The following is a 21,462-nucleotide window of genomic DNA, read 5'->3' as shown; positions in this document are numbered from 1 at the left end:
ATTGTTAGAGTCTTTTCTCAGATGCTATGTAATAGGTAGATGTTGTGGATGGCTTTGAGGGACGGGGATTGAGGTGCGGTCTCATTACGTTGAGGCTCCTGCTGCAACAATTGTCGATGACTGGGTCACTCACTCACTCATTAATACATAGTAGATCAATGCTGAAGAACGCCAACATGATTCAATCCATCGATATTATTCTCCGAAGCTAAGGACGGTTACCGTAGAATCGCCAACGCTTTAAACGTTCAATATTCATGGCTCTTGCACTAGTAGTAGCAGGTTACTAGCAGCATCGTTGATCGCCCGCGATAGCCCGCATAAACCGCCGTAGCCGAAGCGGGTATTCTTACAACATGAGCGAAAGAAGAGAGGGAAAAAAAAAGAAAAAAATTATTCAAGCACGGTATAAGACAGGAATCATTCAACGCCAGTGTGGTTCCCGATGGCCAATGCCCTGGCAAAGGACTTGGCGGGATGACTCTACAGCTGAATGACATGTTACAGGACAGGACGAAGCATCATCTGGAGGATGCAGCATGTATTACGAGTCTGTATGTATATCATGCGAATGACTGCAGCAGCATTTTCAGATTCCTGCGTACCTAGGCAGAAATGATAATAATACAAATCATGACAAGTCTTTCAGGCGCTGCAAACAGATGCATTCTGCCATTCAGCCGCCGCCGTATTACTTAGTACGAGTCCATCCTTCGCTGCTGCTGCTGCTGCATCCTTCCTTTCCATCAAAACACAAGTCGGAGGAAATTAGGAGCAGGGGGGGAGGCTGTCCAAAGCGGTAAGAGATACGCTTGCAGGGCTGTGCTGCTGCTGCAGATGAGCCAGACGAGGATCTGGGGATTCTAGTCCATCGTGATTTGTCTCTACCTTAGTATGAGTACTAGCATCAACTCGTAACAATTGCAGTTGATGCTCTATTACTACCTTATTGCCTACATGTACCTACTAGACCTCAATCGAGCGAGACTCGGCACAGCTTGAGCTAGCGCTTCATGTCCCGTCTTGTTGAAGTCTTTCAACTGCCGGATGGACCCCCGTCAGCTGGTGATTTCCATGCGCAAAAACTGCCGCAGGAGCCCAACACCATGATGAAGGTTTTTTTCTTCTTCTTTTCTTCACAGTTGTATCTCCATATATGTTACATGCTACATATCTACATCAGGAGTGCTCCGTAATATTATATGAGCATCATGACGATAGTATGTCCCCTTTCTCTTCTCAAAACCACTCGTCCTGGACCAACAGCCGCTCCGGCGATAAGCCATGATGGACAGTCGGCGATAGTTCTGGACCATGGGGAGCGGACATGGTTTGATCATCCATGCGTGGCCTGCGGAGACGCCTGTACGTGTAAAATTATTCGCTACTGACTTTGCATAGGTAGGTACACAATACTAATAGTATTCGCGTCGAGAAAAGACGGAGAATGCCGCTGTGATCTGGCCTGTCAACAAGTCATGATCCAGGCCGATTTTGCAGGGCTCGTGCTTCGACAGCGGACCGGCATTGCCTCGCACTCGCACGTGGGGTTTTTTGTTGTCTCGATACCCCCCTACCTTGCCAACCATTATTCTCACATCACACAGCCTTGTTTCTGACTGAAGTTGCCTGATGAGGCAATCCTTCCTCTGGATGTAATACGACTTCCGAGACGTGGTGACCATTCATTGTAATACATACATACTACACCCATACATCCAGCGTGTTGCTCCGCAAGGTACAGGTATCATTACCTACCTAGGTACTGTTACAGATGCTTCGAAGGCGTAGTACTTCAAAAAAAAGTCGTGATACTCGGCAGCGTCTGCCGGGTTGCTGCATCGAATGGCGCCTCAACAAACGCCTCCTTTTGCGGCGGACATGTGGGATGTGGTGGGATGGCACGGGATGCGCCTTGATGAATGGCAACCGCCCAACCCGTCCGTCAAAAAAGACCTCGGCTTCTCTCGTTCTGCCAGCACGGTCCGCAATCCGCAAGGCGACGGACGGCTGTCGATATCCGCTGTTGCATCCAAATGCATCTGAGGGTTTGTCTGTCGTTTCGTTTCGGATGTTTCGAGTCAGTGACGCACATATCAATCGGACGAAAGGGTGAAATTGCTCGTAACGAGGTTATTAGTACATATAGCAATGGCCTTGTTGGGTTTTCGGCTCAGACGGGCGTGGAGACAACCTGATGACAAGCGCCGGCACTTTTTTTTTTTTTTTTTTTTTTTTTTTTTTTTTTTTTTTTTTTTTTTTTTTTCTTTTGAGATGGGGGATGATGGAGAGCCTTGTGGAAGATCCCCCATTTCATCTTGTTGGCCCGCAGAGTTTGTATATCAGGAATGTCTATGGACTTGTGATATGAGTACTACATGTTTCCTTGAGGGCTGACCATTAATACTCGTAGTAGTCCATCATGGTCTCTGCAAAGATGGCCTCAAACGCCAGACGACAATCAACCCAAAGGCATCTCAGCAGACACGATATCACAGAATAAGGCTTCCATAATAACGGAACCACGCCGTTTCATCTTTCAAACGCAACACTGAAATGACAACAGTTTTGGTTTCCTGCCTCATCCTCGTTCTAGACTCACCTTATTCGCAATAAGCACGGCTGAAGCATGCGTGGACATGGAGCAGCATAGATACATACAAGCCCAACTTCAAGGCAAAGACACGCCATCCCGTCAAGGCCCCCCCTCCCTTGCCCTTTGCATCGAATTGCCCTCGAGGAATCGGATCGAGCAGAACCCATGCTGCTCTTCTTGTTATTATTCTATTTAAGTATTTTATCTATTTCTGCCTCTTACATAGAGCTCTTGACGCTCTGATTCGCGGTCATGCAACAGCGTTACAACGGTCCGGATGGAGACTCCATCACGACCCTGTTGACCGTTGCTAGTCTGCTTGATATGCAGGTCTGCAGGTCTGCATTATGCACCCCTCTCTTCCTCCTTCTTCCCCCCCTCTGCTCTCTACATACCTACCTCTACTACGAGGTATTGCTGTACTTGCCTGAATCACTTCATACTGTGCTCTGTAGATCTCAGAAGCCGTTTCTCTTCTCACCCCTGCTCTGCTCCTCAGGCGAGTGAGCACTATTTTGCGGCCCGAAAGAGGGCCTCTTTCTTTCTTTTCTTAGCAGGTACAGTATTATCAGTACTATTCCAGAGACCAGGACAGCCTCAAGGCATCAATCTCAAGACGAGAAAAGGTACAGTAAACCTTGGCTATAACGATGGTGCTCAGCAGCCTCTCCATATCGCTATAGAGAGACTATCATCACAGCCAACACCCATTTTAGGTAACTGCCCCGCTTTTGTTAAGCATTTATTATAGAAAAGTGGAGATGCAGTCGGATTGCTTCTTATACATACACTATACGCCCTCTTTACCTCTATTTTTGCTCTACTTTTAGGGGTGTATAAGGGGCGTGTCTGGGATTTTAGAGAGCTTGTATCGCTATAGAAAGGTTTTTATGGGTCCATTATCGCTATAGTCATTGCGGGCAGATGCTGCACTAACAGACAATTACAGTGGCAGACCGCGGCGCTTAGCGCGATCGATCGTTATACACAGATTATCGTAAAGGCTGGGGTTCGTTATAACCAAGGTTTACTGTACTTTACTTTGTCCCCGTACCCGCATGTACTCGTACAGAGGTACTGTAGTATCCTGTTAGACCTGGAGGTACCTATGTAAACGATCCCTGGCTTACCTTATGTAACCCAGCCCTCTCCAGACAATCCAGGGGACAAAGACAAGGATCTCCCACCACCACAAATCGACGGCGGCTTTTTTTCCTTTTCATTGCAGTACACATCATTACAGTAGCACTACTACCTACAAATCAGCTCTCTCGTCGTAATACGCGACGCCTGACTCGCCTGATCCGGCACAGTCCATCGAGCTCAGCTGATTGGCAGCAGTGGGCAAAAAAAGGCGACTCGACGACATACGCACAACGGACACACGCTGCCACCTGATTGCTCCGAAAATGTCACCTTTCGCACCACTCGGATCCGTCCAACTGCACGCTGCGCACGACCACAGACCATCTTTCTGCGCCTGTCGTTGGACGGCCGTCGAGCTGCGGAGGCTAGGGGGTCTGGCCAGTCAGAGGCTCAGCAGGAGGCGAGATGCTGCGGGCATCGCCTATAACCTACCTTATTACCACACGTACTGTACAGAGTAGTACGCGCACATGCGTCCTTACATGCTGGGACGCGCACATGCAAGCTACAGTATGTAGGTATGAATGTACTCGTACGAGGCAGGAGTGTACTAGCACAACGGCCGTTGTTCTCATTCTCCTATTCTCTAGGGTTGATCGTCGTCGTGGCCGTGGTTTGACACTCTCAAGCTTCTCTTTTGCCCCGTCGGCTCCGAATGCCGCCTCCCTGACCTGGGCTGACAGGGCAAACAGGGCTCAACCCGTCCATCAGCCTGCGCAAGTACGCAAGCTCAGGCTCTTCCTCGTCAGTTGGATATCCGCGGCGGGCACGGGTATCCGCCGGAATCCCCCTCCCGGACCTCGAGTCTAGTAGTAACCCCGGCTCAACCATCTACATCCAGGCCAAGACCACGGGCCAGATCTTCTGAAAGGTGTCCCCCCCCCTTCTTTTCAAGCTGTCCTGCGTCTGTCTGTCCTTCTACTAGTACTGGGCACAGTGTGCGTGAGAGTTGCGCCGCCCCGGCCAAGGTTTCGTCCGCTACCTGCATCCAGTGGAGTATCATCCGGATGTCGCTGCGAATAAAGTGGTTGACGACAACGACCAGCATCCACGGTCACTGCCTGTTCTGGTCGACCGTGCCCCGTGCTAGGCTCGCGCGTGGCTGGCAAGTGGGCATCTGCCAATTACGGAGAGAGGTGCTGCTACTACTACTACCTTACTCATAACAAAGGCGTCTTCATCTGGCCTGGGCGATTCGCTTGCCGCCTTAGCATGCCTGGTGTTGACGCCACAGTGCCTCCATGTTGCGCTCCGTTTGATTAGCTCCGATCCTAGAAACCGATCTTCCCAGGATTGGCAGATAGATGGCAGCAGAAAGGGCTGACGGACGACGAAAAAGAGGCAATAATCACGCCCAACGAGAAACAACATCTCACGCAGTGAGCTGAGGCGGCACCCAGACGACATGGCAACGGCTGCTGGTCGGCGATGTATCACATCAGGAACACGGGGATCCGGACAGATGCTGCAACCTGACTGGCCAGATCTCGCTCTTCTTACTGCACAGTGCTCTCTCCCTCCCTGAACAAAAAAAAAAAAAAAGAAAGAGAAATGCAGGATACAGGTCATTCAAAAAGGAGACCCTGCGATGCACAGCAGACGGTCTCTCGCGGGACTGTTGCGTGATACAGTATTACTTGGCAGGCTGCTCATTGTGTCTCATTCTCAATCGTGGTCGGCGATCATCCGGGGACAGCGATTGGCTGGTGCGTACAAGTGGTTCCCGGACAGACAACAACTTCCACAATATCCCGTCGTGTTGAGGCTCACAGATTTGCGGTCTTGTGTTATGTAGGGAATACCTCCCAAGAGTGTCTGGCACCAGTCTGAGGAGAGAAGTCGCAGTCGAAGATCTGTTCTGTATTCCAGACAGAGTGCGGGCTCGCTCCTTGCTCGCTGACGCCTAGTAGCAGAAACTGCCTATTCTCTCCGGAAGACTCCCTTCCGCGCAGTTGTGTCTGCCGAGTGGGATGCATGATGACACGCCGGCCATTTCCACTCACGATGAGACACTGCCGCTGGGCATACAAGTGCATACTATGACTTGTCAGAGGATGACGGCACGCGCCTTGCATGAAACAGAGCAAAGCAAGAAGAAGTCAGGGAGAACTCTGGGGTAGAGGGCTGAGTGGCAGTCGACGAGAAAAACACCTTGGGTATTGACGACAAGTGGATATGACAGACCAAAGGAAACCCAGCAGGGCTCGCCCCGTACTCTCGAATAGGAGTCGCTATTCAGCACCCCAGCAAACGCATCTCTCCGCCAATGCTATTGTCCAGAGCGAAAAGAAGGGTTCTGCTTTCTGCTATACTATTACTACTATCGCTGTGTCTACAGTATCATCATTCTGGAATGCTGATTAGGGCGCTGGACGGGCAGTCCCCTGGAATAGCGTGGCATCTGTCCCCTTGGTCTCCTTGGCGCCTCGGATCTCGAGATCGGCACTTGGCAACGAGGGAGACAGATCCGACAACACATGCCCTTCTCCTGCCAGGCTTGGTAGGTATGTAATAGTAAACGGCAACTCACTGTGAGAGCGAGCACAAAGAGCAGAGCAAAGGGACCTGGAAGGAAACGAAGAAACGCGACACCCCAGCCTTGCGTGCGGCGCGGCCGTGGGGCCTCGAGCCTCGAGCCTGGCCCGTGATCTCTGAGCTGCTGCACCGTGCCGCCCTGGTCGCCGACCATTGTCCTCTTTTCTTTTCGTGTTCAGAATCATGTTGCTCCTTATGCGGTTAATAATGCACCAAGAGGCTCTGTGGTGTGAGCCGCTCTGTGTGGATCAGCGACCCTGTCAAGCGCCGCGGCCGAGCAGGACGTGAGACGGGCAGAGGAGGCCTTGTCATCTGGCTATTAGCCGTTTAGCAGGGTGCTCTATGCCAAGGCCAGCTTCAACAGGCGAGCTCAACCTGACGCCCAACCGGCATGACAAAAACACACCGGGGGGGGGGGGGGGGGGGCGAAGTGACTGTGACTGATCGATTGCGACATGGCCGACGCTCTCTTGGCTCTGCCGCCTGCTGTCTTGCTTCCACCTGAGCTTCTGGACGACCGCGGACAGGCCCGCCAGGCGAGCCACATTTCACGTCACAGCAGGCCGCAGTGGCAGCAGCGGCGTGGTGGCACAAGGGCATCATCAGTGGTGATGGGCCCGTACGAATAGTATGTACTACATACGACGATGTTCACGGCAGCACAAGCACAGGAGGTGCTACATACGATACGACTCGGACAAGGTACGATAGCAGTGGGATAAGATGACGGCTGGTAGTAATACATACAGAACCGCTGATGCCGCGGCTCTCCGGGTTGCCATCTGGCCGAGTGTCACAGAGATCTGGGACGTGGAACAGCGGGCACAAGTTGCCGAAAGCTTGCAGCTTGGACACAAGGACGACGCCTTTCGAGCACAGGCCGGCGGCGCATGGCACCTGGTGGACGGCGAGGAGGTGCCGGCTACGGAGTAGCAGAGCTGGCTGGAGCTGCCCTCTCTGCTGTTTGAAACATGTTATTGCCGATATTGGCAGCATACCTACGTAATAAGGCGAGCTTCACATAGACAGTTCTCGTATCACGAGTTTCTGTCTGTATGCACAGTGCAGCCAATGCTTGGAGCTCTTTGATCCCCGGGGGCGCTCGAGAATTGTTGTCCGAAAGGCGAGGAGAGAAATGGGGAGAAAAACAGGCTTGAGGAGGGAAGCCTCGAAAGCGCTGGTGCAAACTATGCAGCCTTGCCAGGCAGCGAGTGGTCGTTGGGATTCTAGTCGATATCATAGCACGAAACGGCCACCGACAAGAACGCGGGGAAGCTCTATTGTTGTCGCTTTCGTCTCAATTGGCGTCTCGGTAGATTCGCGCCTAGCAGTGGCAGCTTGTCGATGCTATGTATTACTACTAGGCCGCGATGCTAAGCAAAAACGACGGCGCGGAGGCGAACATGGCGCGGCACGGGGAAGCATGGCCGTGCAGATCTAGAGGGCTTTTGAAGCCTGTCACGGATCGTCTTGTATGTACAGTATGTCTGTACTGTACAGTGAGCAGGTCTACTACATGTACCTACTAAGGTATACCTAACTGCTGCATTGACTTGTGCTCAGTAGGTATTCGTTATACGAGTAGCTGCAGCCTGTGCTATATAGGTAGTTGTACATGTTCTGCCAAGTAAAGTCGCTCTATGCTGAAAAGTACAATCTTCGAGGCAGATGTCTGGAGGCAACAAAGGGGAATTGATCGATTTTCATTTCAATTTCCTTCGTCGCCGTCGAACCAACGCCATTCTTCGGCGATAGCACGGGAGCACGGAGCTGCGCTGCATCTGGGCACCGTGTCCCTATGGCTGCTCTCGCACGGACGGGCCGGTGCCCATTTGCCCAGCGCCACTAAGCCCTGCTAATACGACTTGCCCTCCAGGGCGGGCTGCTTTTGATTCTCAACTCCTTGGTGGGCAATTGAGGGGCCGCCTCATGTCCCCACAGGCGGATTGACGACGGATTGACCCTTTTGCCCACCAAGAGACGACGGAATCTCCCGCTCCAGAGACAAACGACAAGCGAATGAGAATGACGATTGATCCAGGCAAGTTGCTGCTGCACTCGTTGGTAGCGGTACGTACTTTGTCTTCCATTTCCCTCCGCTACAGCCAGTCGAGATGACGAGTTCCGGCGCGCGAATCCTCGAGCACAGCAGGCGGTCGGCTGAGCCGGTCAAGGTACCGCTGTCTGAAGCTTGCATGTTGCAGCACGGGGGGGGGGGGGGGGGGGGGGGGGCAGGTAAGGTAGGTACATAGGTACATGGACCTCGCTACGCGCATCCTGGCTCCTGCTTCTACCGCCAGACGCCGCAGTTTGGAGGTATCGCTACGATCCTCAAAGGCCAGCTTCCTTTGCAGTAATGTACAACTACCCGATCGGGATAGCACACGCGCTCCATGGGACAAGGGCGTTATTAGATGCGGCGTGTTGTCGCTGTCCGGGCTGCTGTGTACATACATGCATCAGCCCAAACCCTCTGTAACATGGACACACACCACCCCCCTTTATGCGAAGCCCGGCGGCAGCATCGCATCGCCAGTGTTGTGCTCGGCGTCGTTCCGAGGACGAGCTACAGCGAGCTCAAAGTACAGGCTACGCAGACCGGCGTCGCTTCTGCCACGAGACATGCGCTGGTCTTGCCGTTCTGCAGGCCCGCCCACAGTGTGGTGCTGCTCGGCCGCAGAGGTACCTCCACAGCATGCACGCGGGCGGATGCGGGCCTGCTGCCGGCGGGCCAAGTGACGCGACGACTTGAGATTGCGCACTGTGGCGCTCATCCCACTGTGGCAGCCAGCGGCCCGTGCGCTGCCCTCTGTCCGCTCGTACCCCATACCTGCAGGCGGTGCAGGCTGCAAAGTACTCCGTGCGGACCGCGACGACCCTGTGCTTGTTCAACCCTTGCCTCATGCCTAAGGAGACACCCCAGCATCACGCACGCCCCCTCAAGGGAAAAGGCAGTTGTGCACTGTGTCTGTACAGTACGAGGAGGGGGGCACGATGCGACTGCCTGCTGCCAGTGGTGCGCCGACGCCCAACAGCACGTTTGAAGCGAACACTCCACCGCTGGAAACCTTGCAGCCAGCGCGGCGGCCCAGTGCGAGTGCGAGGGCGTCCGTACATGGTACCCCGTGCCTCGGACTATAGCCGTGGCACCCACGGCTCTTGCGAGCAACGAACTCCCAGTACCGCCATGCCTCGCTCCAGCACAAGCTGCCCGGGGGGGGGGGGTTTCTCTTCCACTTCAATTGACGGCCGTATTAATATTACAACCAGCCTATACCCAATCTACCGCGCGCCTCTCCTCTCACCTCTCTGTTTGCGCCCTCGCCTTGAACAACCCTATCCGTCTTGCCTGCTGTTTCCTCTCTTCGCCCCCCTGGGATCGACCAAGCAAAAGTCCGTGTTGCTTCTCCTTCCTTTTTTTCTTCTCTCTCTCGAATCCATCGCTCTGTTGCGCTGTTATTCGACCGAACGAAATCTCGCCTAACCGGATCATATCATCTTCGCCCACCCCCTCTTCCCTCTGTTGTCTTCAGTAGCAGAGGAAGAACGCATCGCCGGCTGCGCACATTGACAACGCGAAGAAGTCTAGCTGGTACGACACGCAGACACGCAGACGCACAGCGCCCATCTTGCGAGTGTTCCGTCCCCAGAGACTGCGGCGATATCATTTCCCTCGCCTTCGACGCTGGCGGAATATCGGACGGCAGGATCGCCCGCTCGCACCTTTTTTTCCCCCCCTCTATCCAACGGAAGCATCATAGCAAGGACGAGAGGTACAACAATTACGCTCGTCTTATTGAACTCTACGGACGATACAAGCAGACGACCATTACCTACCTAGTACCTGACTGGAGTTACTCTCCTGGTCAGCCAGAGCCGCGTCCACCAAACGCCGTGGGAATATCGATACGGGACGCACGCAACGCGACGCCGCCGATTCCCTGTTAGGTGCAGCGTCACCTAACGCCGTCACGATTGCTCCATCAAGACTCCCGTCGCGGGAAACCAACTTCCGCCTCATGGCTATCGACGCCCTCAAAAACCTTGTAAACAACATACCCAGCTGGCAGACGAGGCTCGATGAGCTGAGCAGCCAGGTCGACAAGCGCCAGCTGGAGCTCGCCGCACTCGCCGAGGCAAACAGCACTAAGGAGCCCGAGACCAGGTCGCTGAGGAATAAGGGGTCCACCGAGTCCCTCAAGCCCAAGGACGATGGCCAGATGCACATCTTCTTCACCGAGGATGTACCAGTCCAGCAGCAGCAGCAGCAGCAGGACCTTGCTACCACGACTCCCCCACAGCCCATCGGACAGCGCCGGTCCTCACCGCCGAGTCCGGCTGCCGAGAAGCGGCCCGCGTTCCCCAAGTCTTCAACAGACACCAGCGCGGCATCCAGCAACCGAGCAGCCAAGAAGAGCAGGACAACGTCGATTGCCTCTGCCGACGGCCCCCGCCAGACATATCGCACCAGGAACATGATCATCGTCTACTACGACAGTTACGTGCAGGGCTTCTTCGACGACCTCGTCAGGTTCATCTCGTCAAGTAGGAATCTGATGCGAAAAGCCAAGATGGCGGCAAAGGTGGCCCAGATCAAGAAGCTGGCGGAGATGGATGTGCCCGAGGATGGAAATGCTGAAGGCGACGACAAGGCTACCGAGGCTCTGCCCTCACTACGATATATCAGCAGTCGGCGGTATGGACCTACCGCCATGCGTCTGGGTCACCCCAGCCTCGCTGGCCAGGCGCCTGATGTCTTTGACGAGCTGGACAAGGCACTCGAGTTTGTGCAGAGCACGTGTGAGCACGGCGCCCACCAGTTCCTCAGGGACGCCAAGTGCAACGAAGAGGTGTCCAAGATCCAGCAGCGTATAGGCGAGGTCCTCGAGATGGCCAAGAAGGAGATGGAGCGCATTGAACGCGAGGAGCCCGAGACCATGAACGAGTCGCCAGACCCAAAGCCTCGCACGATGAAGCCCATCACAGTCAGCAGGACATTGGTGCCGCACCACAAGGAGGGTGACGACGTCCACTCGCGGAAGCTCGAGGTGGCCGATTCCACCGCGCCGAGGCTGCCGCCTGCGCTGCACATGGCTGACCGTATCGAGGCGGATCCCAACGCCGGCGACGACGACTTTGATACCGAGGCGCTGCTCGCCAGGATACGCTACACCTCATCACGGCAGATGCGCATGCGGGCTGTCGTAAATTAGGGAATCGGATGATGTCCCCCTTTTTTTTTTTATTTTTCCTTTTCCACGTCTTGTTTGGGATTTTTTCTTTGCATAGCCGACTGTTGCTCGGCGCGGGATCAGGACTTGTCGCACAACTTTCATTTTCTTTTGCCAATGACGGAATGAAAAAAGAAACACTCTTGTTCTTTTCTTGTCTCTTTTTTATTATTAACGATCCTGGTATATGCATGGGAGTTTGGGGAACTATGGGAGGTGCCTTTGCTGCTGCTGCTGCTGCTGCTACTACTACTACTACTATATTCAGCACATGCATTTACTTCACAACACAACAAAGGGGTGTTTCTCGACAGCTTGAAAGCTTGATTGTTTTCGCAAGGGAGTCCATCACAAACGCATATAGCCGCACTATGGGGGTTTTTGGGAAGAGAATTGGGCACAATGGCGTTTCTTTTTCTCTCTGCTTGTCTTCGGAAGGGACATATTTATTCTCACCCTTTTGTTTCCAACATCATTCTCTAGTATTCCCTCTTTTTTTTTTTTTTTTTTTGCTGGACTCACTTATACCTCCTTTAGTGGGAATGCTTTGCCTGATACTGGGTACTTGCTCTGTTCAGTTTATTACCTTACTTCTGATATACCTCGGTAGCTGCCCTGGAGCGGAGAATATGGCATATGAAAATACCTACCTCTTTATTTGATCAAGGACCTGAACAAATATCACTGCTTTGTTTGAGATTTGTCTTGCGTGAGTTTGTATGCTGAATGGCATGGACTTCTGTCCACCTCATCACTTTGGATGCTGTTGTCCATCTACTTACCTCGAGGAGGTATCTGATGTCGGGTCACTTGTGTACCTATATTAGGTGGGCTGCTTCCCGCGAAGATAATCACGGTACATCCCCTCTGCAGTTACTGGAAGGCCTACTGTATTGTACAAGCTAGAGTGTCAAGCCAACCTGTATCAATAGCGAATTTAGCCATTATTTGACCTGATAATGTGTTAATGAGTAGCTCTGGGCTCTGAATCGAATCAGCAGGATGTCTCTGAACGCCTTCATCTGAAGTTGGTTGCCCTGATATCCGGCTAGCCTCCGTCGTCGTTAGTGGTGTTTAGTGGAGGAACAAGGCGCTAAACCCGCCCACACTGCGGCACTGCCTGGGCTACCTTAGGCTACAGGTCCACGGGTAGCATTGCGGTCCAGTGACGTCCCTCCGCCTTGCTCCAGCTCCTGCAGCTATCCAACCTCTCGAGACAACGAGAACCTCTGTGAACTCCAACCTCAAATCTCTCTCCATACGCACGACCAGCGACCGACGACAGCATCCAGCAATCACAGACATCGTCTCTGCCGCCTTGATTGTTCGGCCGATGTCAAAATGACGGCGATTTCCTCCCTGGCCAAACGATAGACGCCACACATCCCACAGTCCCCCCTCCTTTCGCCGCCGTCTGGACCCTTGGGCTACGACAATTTCGTGTGTCGCCGATCGAGGGACCAAGGACTACCTCTTCCCCCTTTGCTGGCTCGCGTTTGCTTGTTCTGTTCTCCCTTGTCTGAACAGAAGCCATGGGCCAAGGATTCTCTCTCGCCACGCCGTCGGCCGGCGCGGCGGGCATAGACATTGCGCAGCTGCAGGACATCCAGTACGAAAAGAGCATCGGCAATGCGCGCTTCATGAAGAGCATCCGCGGCAGGCACGAGCACGGCGTGGTGCTGGTCAAGGTGCTCGTGAAGCCCTACACCGAGGTGAAGCTGGACAAGTACAAGAAGAAGATAATAGGTGAGCTTTCCCGGCGCGTAGGCTGAAGCAAGAAGGTAGGCAGCGTGTTTGCGTGCCTGGGTACGTCTTGTCTAACCCGTGGGTTGTGCGAAACTAGAGCAGCGCAAGGCACTGGCAGGCGTGCCAAACGCCCTGGGCTTCCAGCGCATCATCGAGACCGAGACGAACGGATACCTGGTGCGCCAGTTCATGTACAGCTCGCTGTACGACCGCATGAGCACGCGGCCCTTCCTCGAGGACATTGAGAAGAAGTGGCTGGCCTTCCAGCTGCTCTGCGCCCTGCGCGACTGCCACGCCCGCGACGTCTACCACGGCGACATCAAGGCCCAGAACGTCCTCGTCACCTCGTGGAACTGGCTCTACCTGACCGACTTCTCCTCCGCCTACAAGCCCGTCATGCTGCCCGACGACAACCCGGGCGACTTCTCCTACTTCTTCGACTCGTCCGGCCGCCGCACGTGCTACATCGCCCCCGAGCGCTTCTACTCGTCTGCCGAGCCCCCGCCGCAGAAGCCCAAGATGACGTGGGCCATGGACATCTTCAGCGCCGGGTGCGTCATCGCGCAGCTGTTCCTCGAGTCGGAAATCTTTAGCCTTGCCCAGCTGTACAAGTACCGTCGCGGCGAGTACGATCCCGTCATTACCCACCTGAGCGTCATCTCGGACAAGGACGTCCGCGACATGATTGCGCACATGATCCAGCTCGATCCCGAGAGGCGATACTCGGCGGAGCAGTATCTCGACTTCTGGAAGGACAAGGTGTTCCCTGGCTACTTTTACAGCTTCCTGCATCAGTATATGGAGGTGATTACGGATCCGTCGTCTGGGAACGGGCCCATCTCCGGCGCCGAGAGGAACTTGGGGGAGTCGGATAACCGCATCGACAGGATCTTCAACGACTTTGACAAGATTTCCTACTTTTTGGGGTATCAAACGGAAAAGCAGACGGTGGAGCCGATCATACCAAAGTCGAGGCTTGGCCTGGATCATTTCCCTGTGCGACTGAGCATCCCGAGCCACGAACATGCCGTCTCTGCGGATCTCGAGCCGCCAGAAGACGACGGGACGCTGATCTTCTTGACGCTGGTTGTCTCGGCCATGAGGACGACGGCCCGGGCAGCTTCGAGGATCAGGGCGTGCGACTTGCTGTTGGCGTTTGCCGAGAGGCTCACGGACGAGGCAAAGCTGGACAGGGTGCTGCCGTATCTGATGACGCTGCTGCGCAAGGAGGAGACGGACATGGTCCTCGTGACTGTGATTCGCGCCGTCACTCAGCTGTTGCAGCTCGTACGGATGACGACGCCCATTAATTCCCATGTGCTGGTGGAATACGTCTTGCCCCGAATGGAGATTGCTCTCGGGACAAAGTCGTGGACGCCCAACCCGCTTGTGCGGGCGACATATGCCTCTTGCATAGGCAGCCTAGCTACTACCGCTCAACGGTTCCTGGAAATGGCATCTAGCCTTCGAGCGGATGGATCGATGCCCATCACTGATCCCGAGGTTGAACCCGGAACGGACGGTGCTGCCGCCAACTTTGAGAGCATGTTTGACAACGCGAACAGGCAGCTCTTTGAGATTCTGGAGAGCCACACGAAGCAGCTTGTCGAAGACCCGGATGTCCACGTTCGACGAGCGTTTCTGACGTCGGTGCCGGAACTGTGCATGTATTTCCAGGAGAATTCTAACGACATTCTTCTCACGCACTTGATCACGTATCTGAACGATAGGGACTGGATGCTGAAGAGTGCCTTTCTGGACACCATTGTGGGCATTGGAGCGTTCATAGGCGGTACGAGTCTCGAAGAGTTTATTCTCCCTCTTATGATCCAAGCCCTGGCGGATCCGGAGGAGACGGTGGTGCGTTCGGCTCTGCACTCGCTGGCTCAACTGGCAGGCCTGGGACTGCTGTCTAGGCCAAAGATCTGGGAGTTGGCGGACCTGATAGGGCGGTTGACGATGCACCCGAATATGTGGATTAGGGAATCTTCAGCAGAGTTCCTATCCATGGCCGCCAAGTTCTTGTCCAAGGCCGATGTCCAGTGCATTTTGCTGCCACTGGCCAGGCCATACCTCAAGATACAGCATCTTTCAGACTTTTCCGAGCTCAAGCTGCTCGATTCCTTGAAGCGGCCACTTCCTCGGGCCGTCTTTGACCAAGCGCTGACTTGGGCAGCCAAGACGGACAAGGGCGTCTTCTGGAAGTCAATTCTAGGCAAGCGAATGTCGTCAAGCCAGGGAGCGCTTACATCGGCCGCTCTGATACCCTCATCGACCAGTAAGATTAGCCGCAACGAAGAGGACGAGCAGTGGCTCGAGAAGCTGAGGAACTTTGGACTCAAGCCTGAGGACGAGATGAAGTTCTTGGCCTTGTGCGAGTACATTGCGCGACTCAGCACCAGCAAGGCGCGGGACGCTGTCGTTGTGGTTTCGCCCGCCCCTGAAGAAGAGAACATGCCCACCGGCTTTGTTCAGCTGAAGGAGCTGGGCGTGACTATCCAGACGGTGTTCTTTGACGACACGCCCCTGAAGGACCCCTCTGCCGTAATGCCAAACTTGGACCCTACGCCGCCCGTGTCAGGGCCGTATACCATTGCCGATGCGTTGCTGGACGCTTCCATGACGATAGACGATACGCTCGCCAAGAAGAAGCGCGCCGCTCTCCCCTCGCACAAACGGGTGCATAGCATCGGCCCCCTGCCTTCCCGCAGCACGGGACGCCTGCTGTCCCCCACTGGGAGCGACAGGGCTAGCTCGATCGATTCTCGGGCCCTGAATTCTCCCCTGGGACCTGGAGACGACGCCGCCTCGTATTCTTCACGTAGAGGCATACGGCACCAATCGAGCGCTCTCAGCCTATTGGACCGCAGAGATGGCCACAAGTCTATTCCGGAAATTGGGACTAGCGATGCCAATGCGTTTGGAGAAGTGGAAGGGCCCTTTACGCAGACGTTGCCTGCGCAGGCCGTTTCTAGGCCGGCCACGGAAGGTGGCGATACGGCCCGTCAGAGGCAGGTGAGGCACAGCTACGAAGGAACGGATCCCCATGTCAGGCGCATGCTTGACAACATGTATGTCGAAAACTTCCCTCGCGATGTGCTGGAGTTTGGGCCCATGGTTCAGCCCATCTCTGGAGACAAGAGCAGATCGGTCAATGTCCCGGGCGCGGATCCTCCGTGGAAGCCCAAAGGCAATCTCGTGGCGACGTTTGCGGAACACCGGGGGCCCATCAACCGTGTCATTGCGTCTCCTGACCACGTCTTCTTCATCACGGGCGGCAACGACGGGACGGTCAAGGTGTGGGATACGCAGCGGCTCGAGCGGAACATTACGAACCGATCTCGACAGACGTACAAGCATGGTGATGGTGCTCGCGTCGTTGCCCTTTGTTTTGTCGAAAACTCGCACTGCTTCGTCAGCTGTGCGTCCGATGGCAGCGTTCACGTCGTCAAGGTCGATACGGTTCCCTCGAGTGGCATCATTCGATATACAAAGCTGCGGGTGTTGCGGGAATACCAGCTCCCTGAAGGCGAATACGCAGTGTGGTGTGAGCATTTCAAGCAAGAGCAAAGCTCCATTCTCGTCATCGCCACCAACCTATCGAGGATTCTTGCCATGGACTTGAGGACCATGGCGCTGCTTTACGTGCTGGAGAACCCCGTCCATCATGGGACGCCTACCTGTTTTTGCGTCGACAAGAAGAGGAACTGGCTGTGCGTGGGGACTTCCCATGGGGTTGTCGACTTGTGGGATCTCCGGTTCAAGATGAGACTGAAAGGATGGGGCGTACCTGGGAAAGGGTCGATATACCGGCTCTGCGTACACCCCACCAAGGGTAGAGGGAAATGGATCTGTGTGGCCGGAGGAACCGGGCAAGGCGAGGTTACGGTATGGGACTTGGAGAAGACGACGTGCAGGGAGATTTACCGAACGGGCGGCAGTAAGGATGGCCCGAAGGGATACACTGCGTGGGAAGTCGACGAAGACAAGCCCGAAGGGATGCTGGGCCGGTTTGCGACCAATCTCGAGATGAGTGACGTGGCAAATGCTGATCGAGGCGTCCGAGGCATGGTCGTGGGCACGGGGACATCGGAGGAGTCTCGCGAAGTCCGGCATGCGTTTATGCTCACGGGAGGATCCGACAAGCGGCTCCGGTTCTGGGATATTTCTCGGATCGAAAACTCTTGCATCTACAGCGGCCTCCAGCCGGACGAGCAGGCGCCAACCTATGCCAGCTCGCACCCGACGACGTCGACCACGCTGAACACGGAGCGCTTCGCAAGGAACGCGGCGTCTGCGCCGAATGCGGGGACCGGCTCGAGGCAAAAGGCGCCGAGGTCGACGGTGATTTCGATGCAGCAGCAGCAGCTGCTCAAGTCGCACCTGGATCTGATTATGGACGTGGCGATTCTGGAGTATCCGTATTCGATGAGCGTGTCTGTAGACCGGTCTGGGGTGGTGTATGTGTTTCAATAGACAAGTTTGCTTGGTGCTTGGTGCTTGGAAATGAGCTTTGGGTTGGTTCCATGGTTAAAAGGAGGGAATTGCTTTTTATTTTATCTTTGGGTGGTGTCAAATGATTGCATTTAAACATGAGGTAGGTTGAGCTTTGAGTGTTGTGTTGCTTTACAGAGGTAGATGGATGACAATGGGGGGTTATCGGCCTCGCCGGCTTTGCAGCATCTGTAGCCTGTTCATTTTGCTCAACTGAACGACTAATGAAGATCCCAATGCTCTTAATAAAATGTGATACTTTGTTTGTGCCTGGTTAAATTGTTTGGTTCTTGTACGTAGATAAGGTAGTGCTGTGAATGTTGTAGATGCTTCATCTAAAGGTACGGAGGAGAGCTCGGGGTGGTGAGGTCAAAGTGTGGCGCTAGCTACGTGTGGCGTCACCAGAAAAAGTGTGGCGCCTGAAATTTCCACGCCTTGTCCCAATCATTTCAGCCTTGCCCATTCACTCTCGAAGTTGGCATGCGACATCATCTTTCCTCTCCTCGACCGATTCTTCCCCATTCCTCTTTGCAGCGTTCTCACGTGCTTTTGGCCTCAAAGATTCGTACCGTCAATGATGAACCCTCTAGTTTGATCCTTGTGATAGACTGGTCAATTGTTACGGACAAGTCGTACCCAATCATTGCAGCAACGAGAAGCATCGAACTCGAACTCGAAACTCGAAACTCGAACGAAGCGAAGCGAAGCAACGTGCCTTTGGGCGATTTCATCCCCGACAACAACTTCTCTTCCCAGCAATCGCGTTTTCGCAGATAGGGTGTTAGGATGCGGCTTACGGCCGAGCTGATTCGGGATTCATTGTCCTATTTGAATCCCTTGAAGGAGAGAGAGCTCGACCTCCGAGGTGCGTTTTTGATGAACCCTTTTCCCCTTGCGTTTTCTCGTTCAAATCAGCCTCCCCATTGAAGGAAAGATTTGGGAGGGAAGAAATGGGGGGGGGGGGGAAGGTGGAAAGGGAAAGATTGAAAAGAGCAGATGCTACACCTCTTCTTCGTCTTGGCTCCTTTTCGGTTTCTTCTTTTGACCCTCTCTTTTTCCTTTCCTTCCCTTCCCTTCTTATCGCTTTTGAGGGTTTGAGAGCTTGAGATTTGCTTTGTGATGGCTTTTAAAGAAGGAATATTTGATACATTGGAAGCCCTCTCTTGTCGATGGCGGCGCAATGAACAGGACACCGAATTCCTGCCATTGAAAACCTGGGTGTCGCTGGCGTGAGTCTTCTCCTACCCTCCCCCTCCCTATCCCATCTTCTTGTCTTCTTCTCTTGCTGACACAGTCTGGTGCTCTGCTCCGTTCCCAACAGCCCCACGATGCCATCGACTTCACCGACAACGACATCCAAGTCCTGGGCAATTTCCCTCTGTCCCCCCGCATAACGACGCTCCTGCTCGCGCGCAACCGCGTCGCGAGCATCCAGCCCACGCTGGCCTCCGCCGTGCCGAACCTGCGCAATCTGGTCCTGGCGTCGAACAACCTCGTCGAGCTGGCGGACGTGGATGCGCTGGGTGGGCTGGGGCGGTTGACGCACTTGGTGCTGGCTGATAATCCCGTTACGAAGAAGGAGGTGCGTGTTTTCGATTCTGCTGCCGTCTACAGAGCTTTTCTTGAGCTTTCTTTGGCGGTGGCTTTGCTCTGGCGGCTTGAGATTGAGTGATTCGGACTGACCTGTGTGTGTGTGAAGCATTACCGATATTGGGTCATCTGGCGGTGTCCTTCTGTCCGGTTCCTGGACTACGAAAAGGTCAAGCAGGCGGAGCGGGACAAGGCCCGGGAGCTGTTTGGCACAGAAGAAGAGCCCACGGCTCTGGCCACATCGGTACCTACCTACCTACCTATCCATACATCATCACCTTCCATCCCCCCCCACGCGTGAATGCTACAAAGTGTGTTGTATACTAACCGTTGAACGTGCGTGCTGCAGATCATGGGCAAAAAGTCAAAGGTCGACGTCACAGCCAACGGCTCGTCGGCCGCGCCGTCGAAGCTCTCGCGGATAAAGCTCACCGACGCGGAAAAGCAGCGGCTGCAGGAGCGGATCAAGAAGGCGACGAGCCTGCAGGAGATTATCGCGCTGGAGAAGGAGCTCAACGAGGGGAGGTTACCGTCCGGGGTGTATGGCGATGCGATGGAGGAGTGAAGGAGATGATTTGCCTTGTTGGGATGGTTTCCGTTTTTTATACTCTAGTTTTTTTTCTGGCACAGGAATGTTTTAGTTTACTGGTCGTTTGATTTTCTACCGGCTGCTTTTAGAATGGCCGGCCTCTTTTGATGAAGAGAGATGAGAGGTTGGGTTGGTTTACGCGGCCATATCTGTCTGTACATTGTGTGGTAGATCAAAAGGAATCGCCATGAATTGCAACATCTCTCTCAAGCTATGGGGGAAAAAACATGAAAAATAAGAACAAATGCAGTTGTGAAAACCTCCCCAAAAAAGCAAAGCTATAGATAACCATCATCCAGCATCATCCCCGACAACGACGCGAACGCCGACGCACCGCGAGCTTCTAACCCGTCATGTCCACATCCGCATCATCATCCTCCGGCTGCGCCGCCTGCCTCATCTCCAGCTCAAGCTGATCACTAGGATCGTCCGTCCTGTTACCATTCCCACTGACGCCGTTGCCCTGCGCGCTCTCACCACCATGCGTCTTGCTGCTGGTGTTGTTGTCCTTTTCCTCGTTGCGGAGGGACAGGGTGAAGGGGTTGGTGCCGGCCTTTGCCTGGCCGTTGACCGCCTTGGCAGCGGCAGACTTGCTCTTTGATGATGCGGTGCCGTTTGTCGAGGCGGAGGCAGACTCGGGGAGGAGCTCGCCGCGGAGGCGGGCCTGGTTGATGGCTTTTGCCTTTTTGAAGGGGATTGTTTTGGGGGCGACGTCTTCGAGGAATTCGAGGTGGTCGCGGTGAGAGATTGCGTTGGCTTTAGGTGGTGCAATGGTGAGAATAGGTTGAGTTGAGTGAGTTGAGTTGAGTGAGAGAGAGAGGTGATTGTGTGTGGCGTATAGGTAGGAAAGGAGGATGAGGAGGAGGAAGAAAGAGACAGGGGGGGCAAAGAGAGTGACTTACCGACGTCTTTGTATTGGATGTTGCGACGGGGTTTGCGTTCGAGCTTTGCTTGGGTGTGGGCTTCTTCGGTGAGGTGCTGGATGAACATTTCCTGCAGTTGATGTATGAGTTTTTGAGACCGCCCGGTGGAAGAAGAAGAGAAAGGGAGAGAAAGCTAAAAGTGAAGGACGTACGGCAGCGAGGGTGATGACAAAGGCGGCGTTGTTAGAGCACATCTGGACGTCTGGATCCTGGCTGATGATTTTCTTGACTCTTGATACTTGGGGAGGCAGTCAGCTTTTTTTTTTGTGTTCTTTTGAGGATGTAGGGCGAGGAGAATGTGAAAAAAACCTACATGGAAGCTGAGTCTGGCCGGTAGGCTCCTTTCGAGGAGGAATTGCGTTGGTGTTGTAGGGCATTGTTACGATATATTAAAGGTCCGATGGATGAGAGACGGTTTAAGGGGGTTGAGGTGAGGGCTTGCTGGGTGAGCTGGTGGTGGATGTTGGGTGAGTGAAAGAAGATCTGTGATGACGCGCTTGAGGTTGTGAGAGAGATGCAGGAGAATCGCGGGCTCCTGGCGTTGGTGCTTGGGCTTTGGCGGGGGATTCAAGGTTTTCTTGCGGGTTGAGTTGCTCGTGTTTGATGGCCTGA

At 54.2% G+C, this 21,462-nt stretch overlaps 5 protein-coding genes across 5 annotated transcripts; 4 read left to right on the top strand and 1 right to left on the bottom strand.

Annotated features, from left to right (window-relative positions):
• Positions 1-6,732: 6,732 nt before the first annotated feature.
• Positions 6,733-7,210, top strand: TRIREDRAFT_108075 (uncharacterized protein; the record flags this gene model as incomplete). Its single annotated transcript, XM_006966020.1, has 3 exons — positions 6,733-6,905; positions 6,938-6,979; positions 7,027-7,210. The coding sequence occupies 3 exons, from the start codon at positions 6,733-6,735 to the stop codon at positions 7,208-7,210; spliced, it is 399 nt and encodes a 132-aa protein (XP_006966082.1).
• Positions 7,211-10,296: 3,086 nt separating this feature from the next.
• On the top strand, positions 10,297-11,490 carry TRIREDRAFT_62836 (uncharacterized protein; the record flags this gene model as incomplete). The annotated part of the gene is made up of 1 exon (XM_006966019.1): positions 10,297-11,490. The coding sequence occupies one exon, from the start codon at positions 10,297-10,299 to the stop codon at positions 11,488-11,490; it is 1,194 nt and encodes a 397-aa protein (XP_006966081.1).
• A 1,207-nt stretch (positions 11,491-12,697) lies between these two features.
• Positions 12,698-17,941, top strand: TRIREDRAFT_122193 (vacuolar sorting protein). The gene is made up of 2 exons (XM_006966018.1): positions 12,698-13,254; positions 13,352-17,941. The coding sequence occupies exons 1-2, from the start codon at positions 13,041-13,043 to the stop codon at positions 17,728-17,730; spliced, it is 4,593 nt and encodes a 1,530-aa protein (XP_006966080.1). The 5' UTR covers positions 12,698-13,040; the 3' UTR covers positions 17,731-17,941.
• A 320-nt stretch (positions 17,942-18,261) lies between these two features.
• On the top strand, positions 18,262-20,029 carry TRIREDRAFT_22472 (uncharacterized protein). The gene is made up of 5 exons (XM_006965851.1): positions 18,262-18,613; positions 18,937-18,977; positions 19,070-19,330; positions 19,448-19,582; positions 19,688-20,029. The coding sequence occupies exons 1-5, from the start codon at positions 18,535-18,537 to the stop codon at positions 19,901-19,903; spliced, it is 732 nt and encodes a 243-aa protein (XP_006965913.1). The 5' UTR covers positions 18,262-18,534; the 3' UTR covers positions 19,904-20,029.
• A 241-nt stretch (positions 20,030-20,270) lies between these two features.
• Positions 20,271-21,227, bottom strand: TRIREDRAFT_62979 (uncharacterized protein; the record flags this gene model as incomplete). Its single annotated transcript, XM_006965904.1, has 5 exons — positions 20,271-20,421; positions 20,518-20,683; positions 20,830-20,920; positions 21,003-21,088; positions 21,164-21,227. 5 exons carry the CDS (start codon positions 21,225-21,227, stop codon positions 20,271-20,273), a joined length of 558 nt encoding a protein of 185 aa, XP_006965966.1.
• Between the last annotated feature and the right edge of the window lie 235 nt (positions 21,228-21,462).

The sequence above is a fragment of the Trichoderma reesei genome, assembly GCF_000167675.1.
Source record: "Trichoderma reesei QM6a unplaced genomic scaffold TRIREscaffold_11, whole genome shotgun sequence".
Classification (NCBI taxonomy): domain Eukaryota; kingdom Fungi; phylum Ascomycota; class Sordariomycetes; order Hypocreales; family Hypocreaceae; genus Trichoderma; species Trichoderma reesei.
Note: the sequence above shows the minus strand (reverse complement) of the source record. Positions and strands in the feature narration are given on the sequence as shown.

Excerpts from the sequence above, each read along its gene's own strand:
- TRIREDRAFT_122193 (XM_006966018.1), top strand. The coding sequence starts at position 13,041 with ATGGGCCAAGGATTCTCTCTCGCCACGCCGTCGGCCGGCGCGGCGGGC. Across the intron at positions 13,255-13,351 it reads GTACAAGAAGAAGATAATAG|AGCAGCGCAAGGCACTGGCA; the intron begins GTGAGCTTTCCC and ends GTGCGAAACTAG.
- TRIREDRAFT_22472 (XM_006965851.1), top strand. The coding sequence starts at position 18,535 with ATGCGGCTTACGGCCGAGCTGATTCGGGATTCATTGTCCTATTTGAAT. Across the intron at positions 19,331-19,447 it reads ATCCCGTTACGAAGAAGGAG|CATTACCGATATTGGGTCAT; the intron begins GTGCGTGTTTTC and ends GTGTGTGTGAAG. Across the intron at positions 19,583-19,687 it reads CCACGGCTCTGGCCACATCG|ATCATGGGCAAAAAGTCAAA; the intron begins GTACCTACCTAC and ends TGCGTGCTGCAG.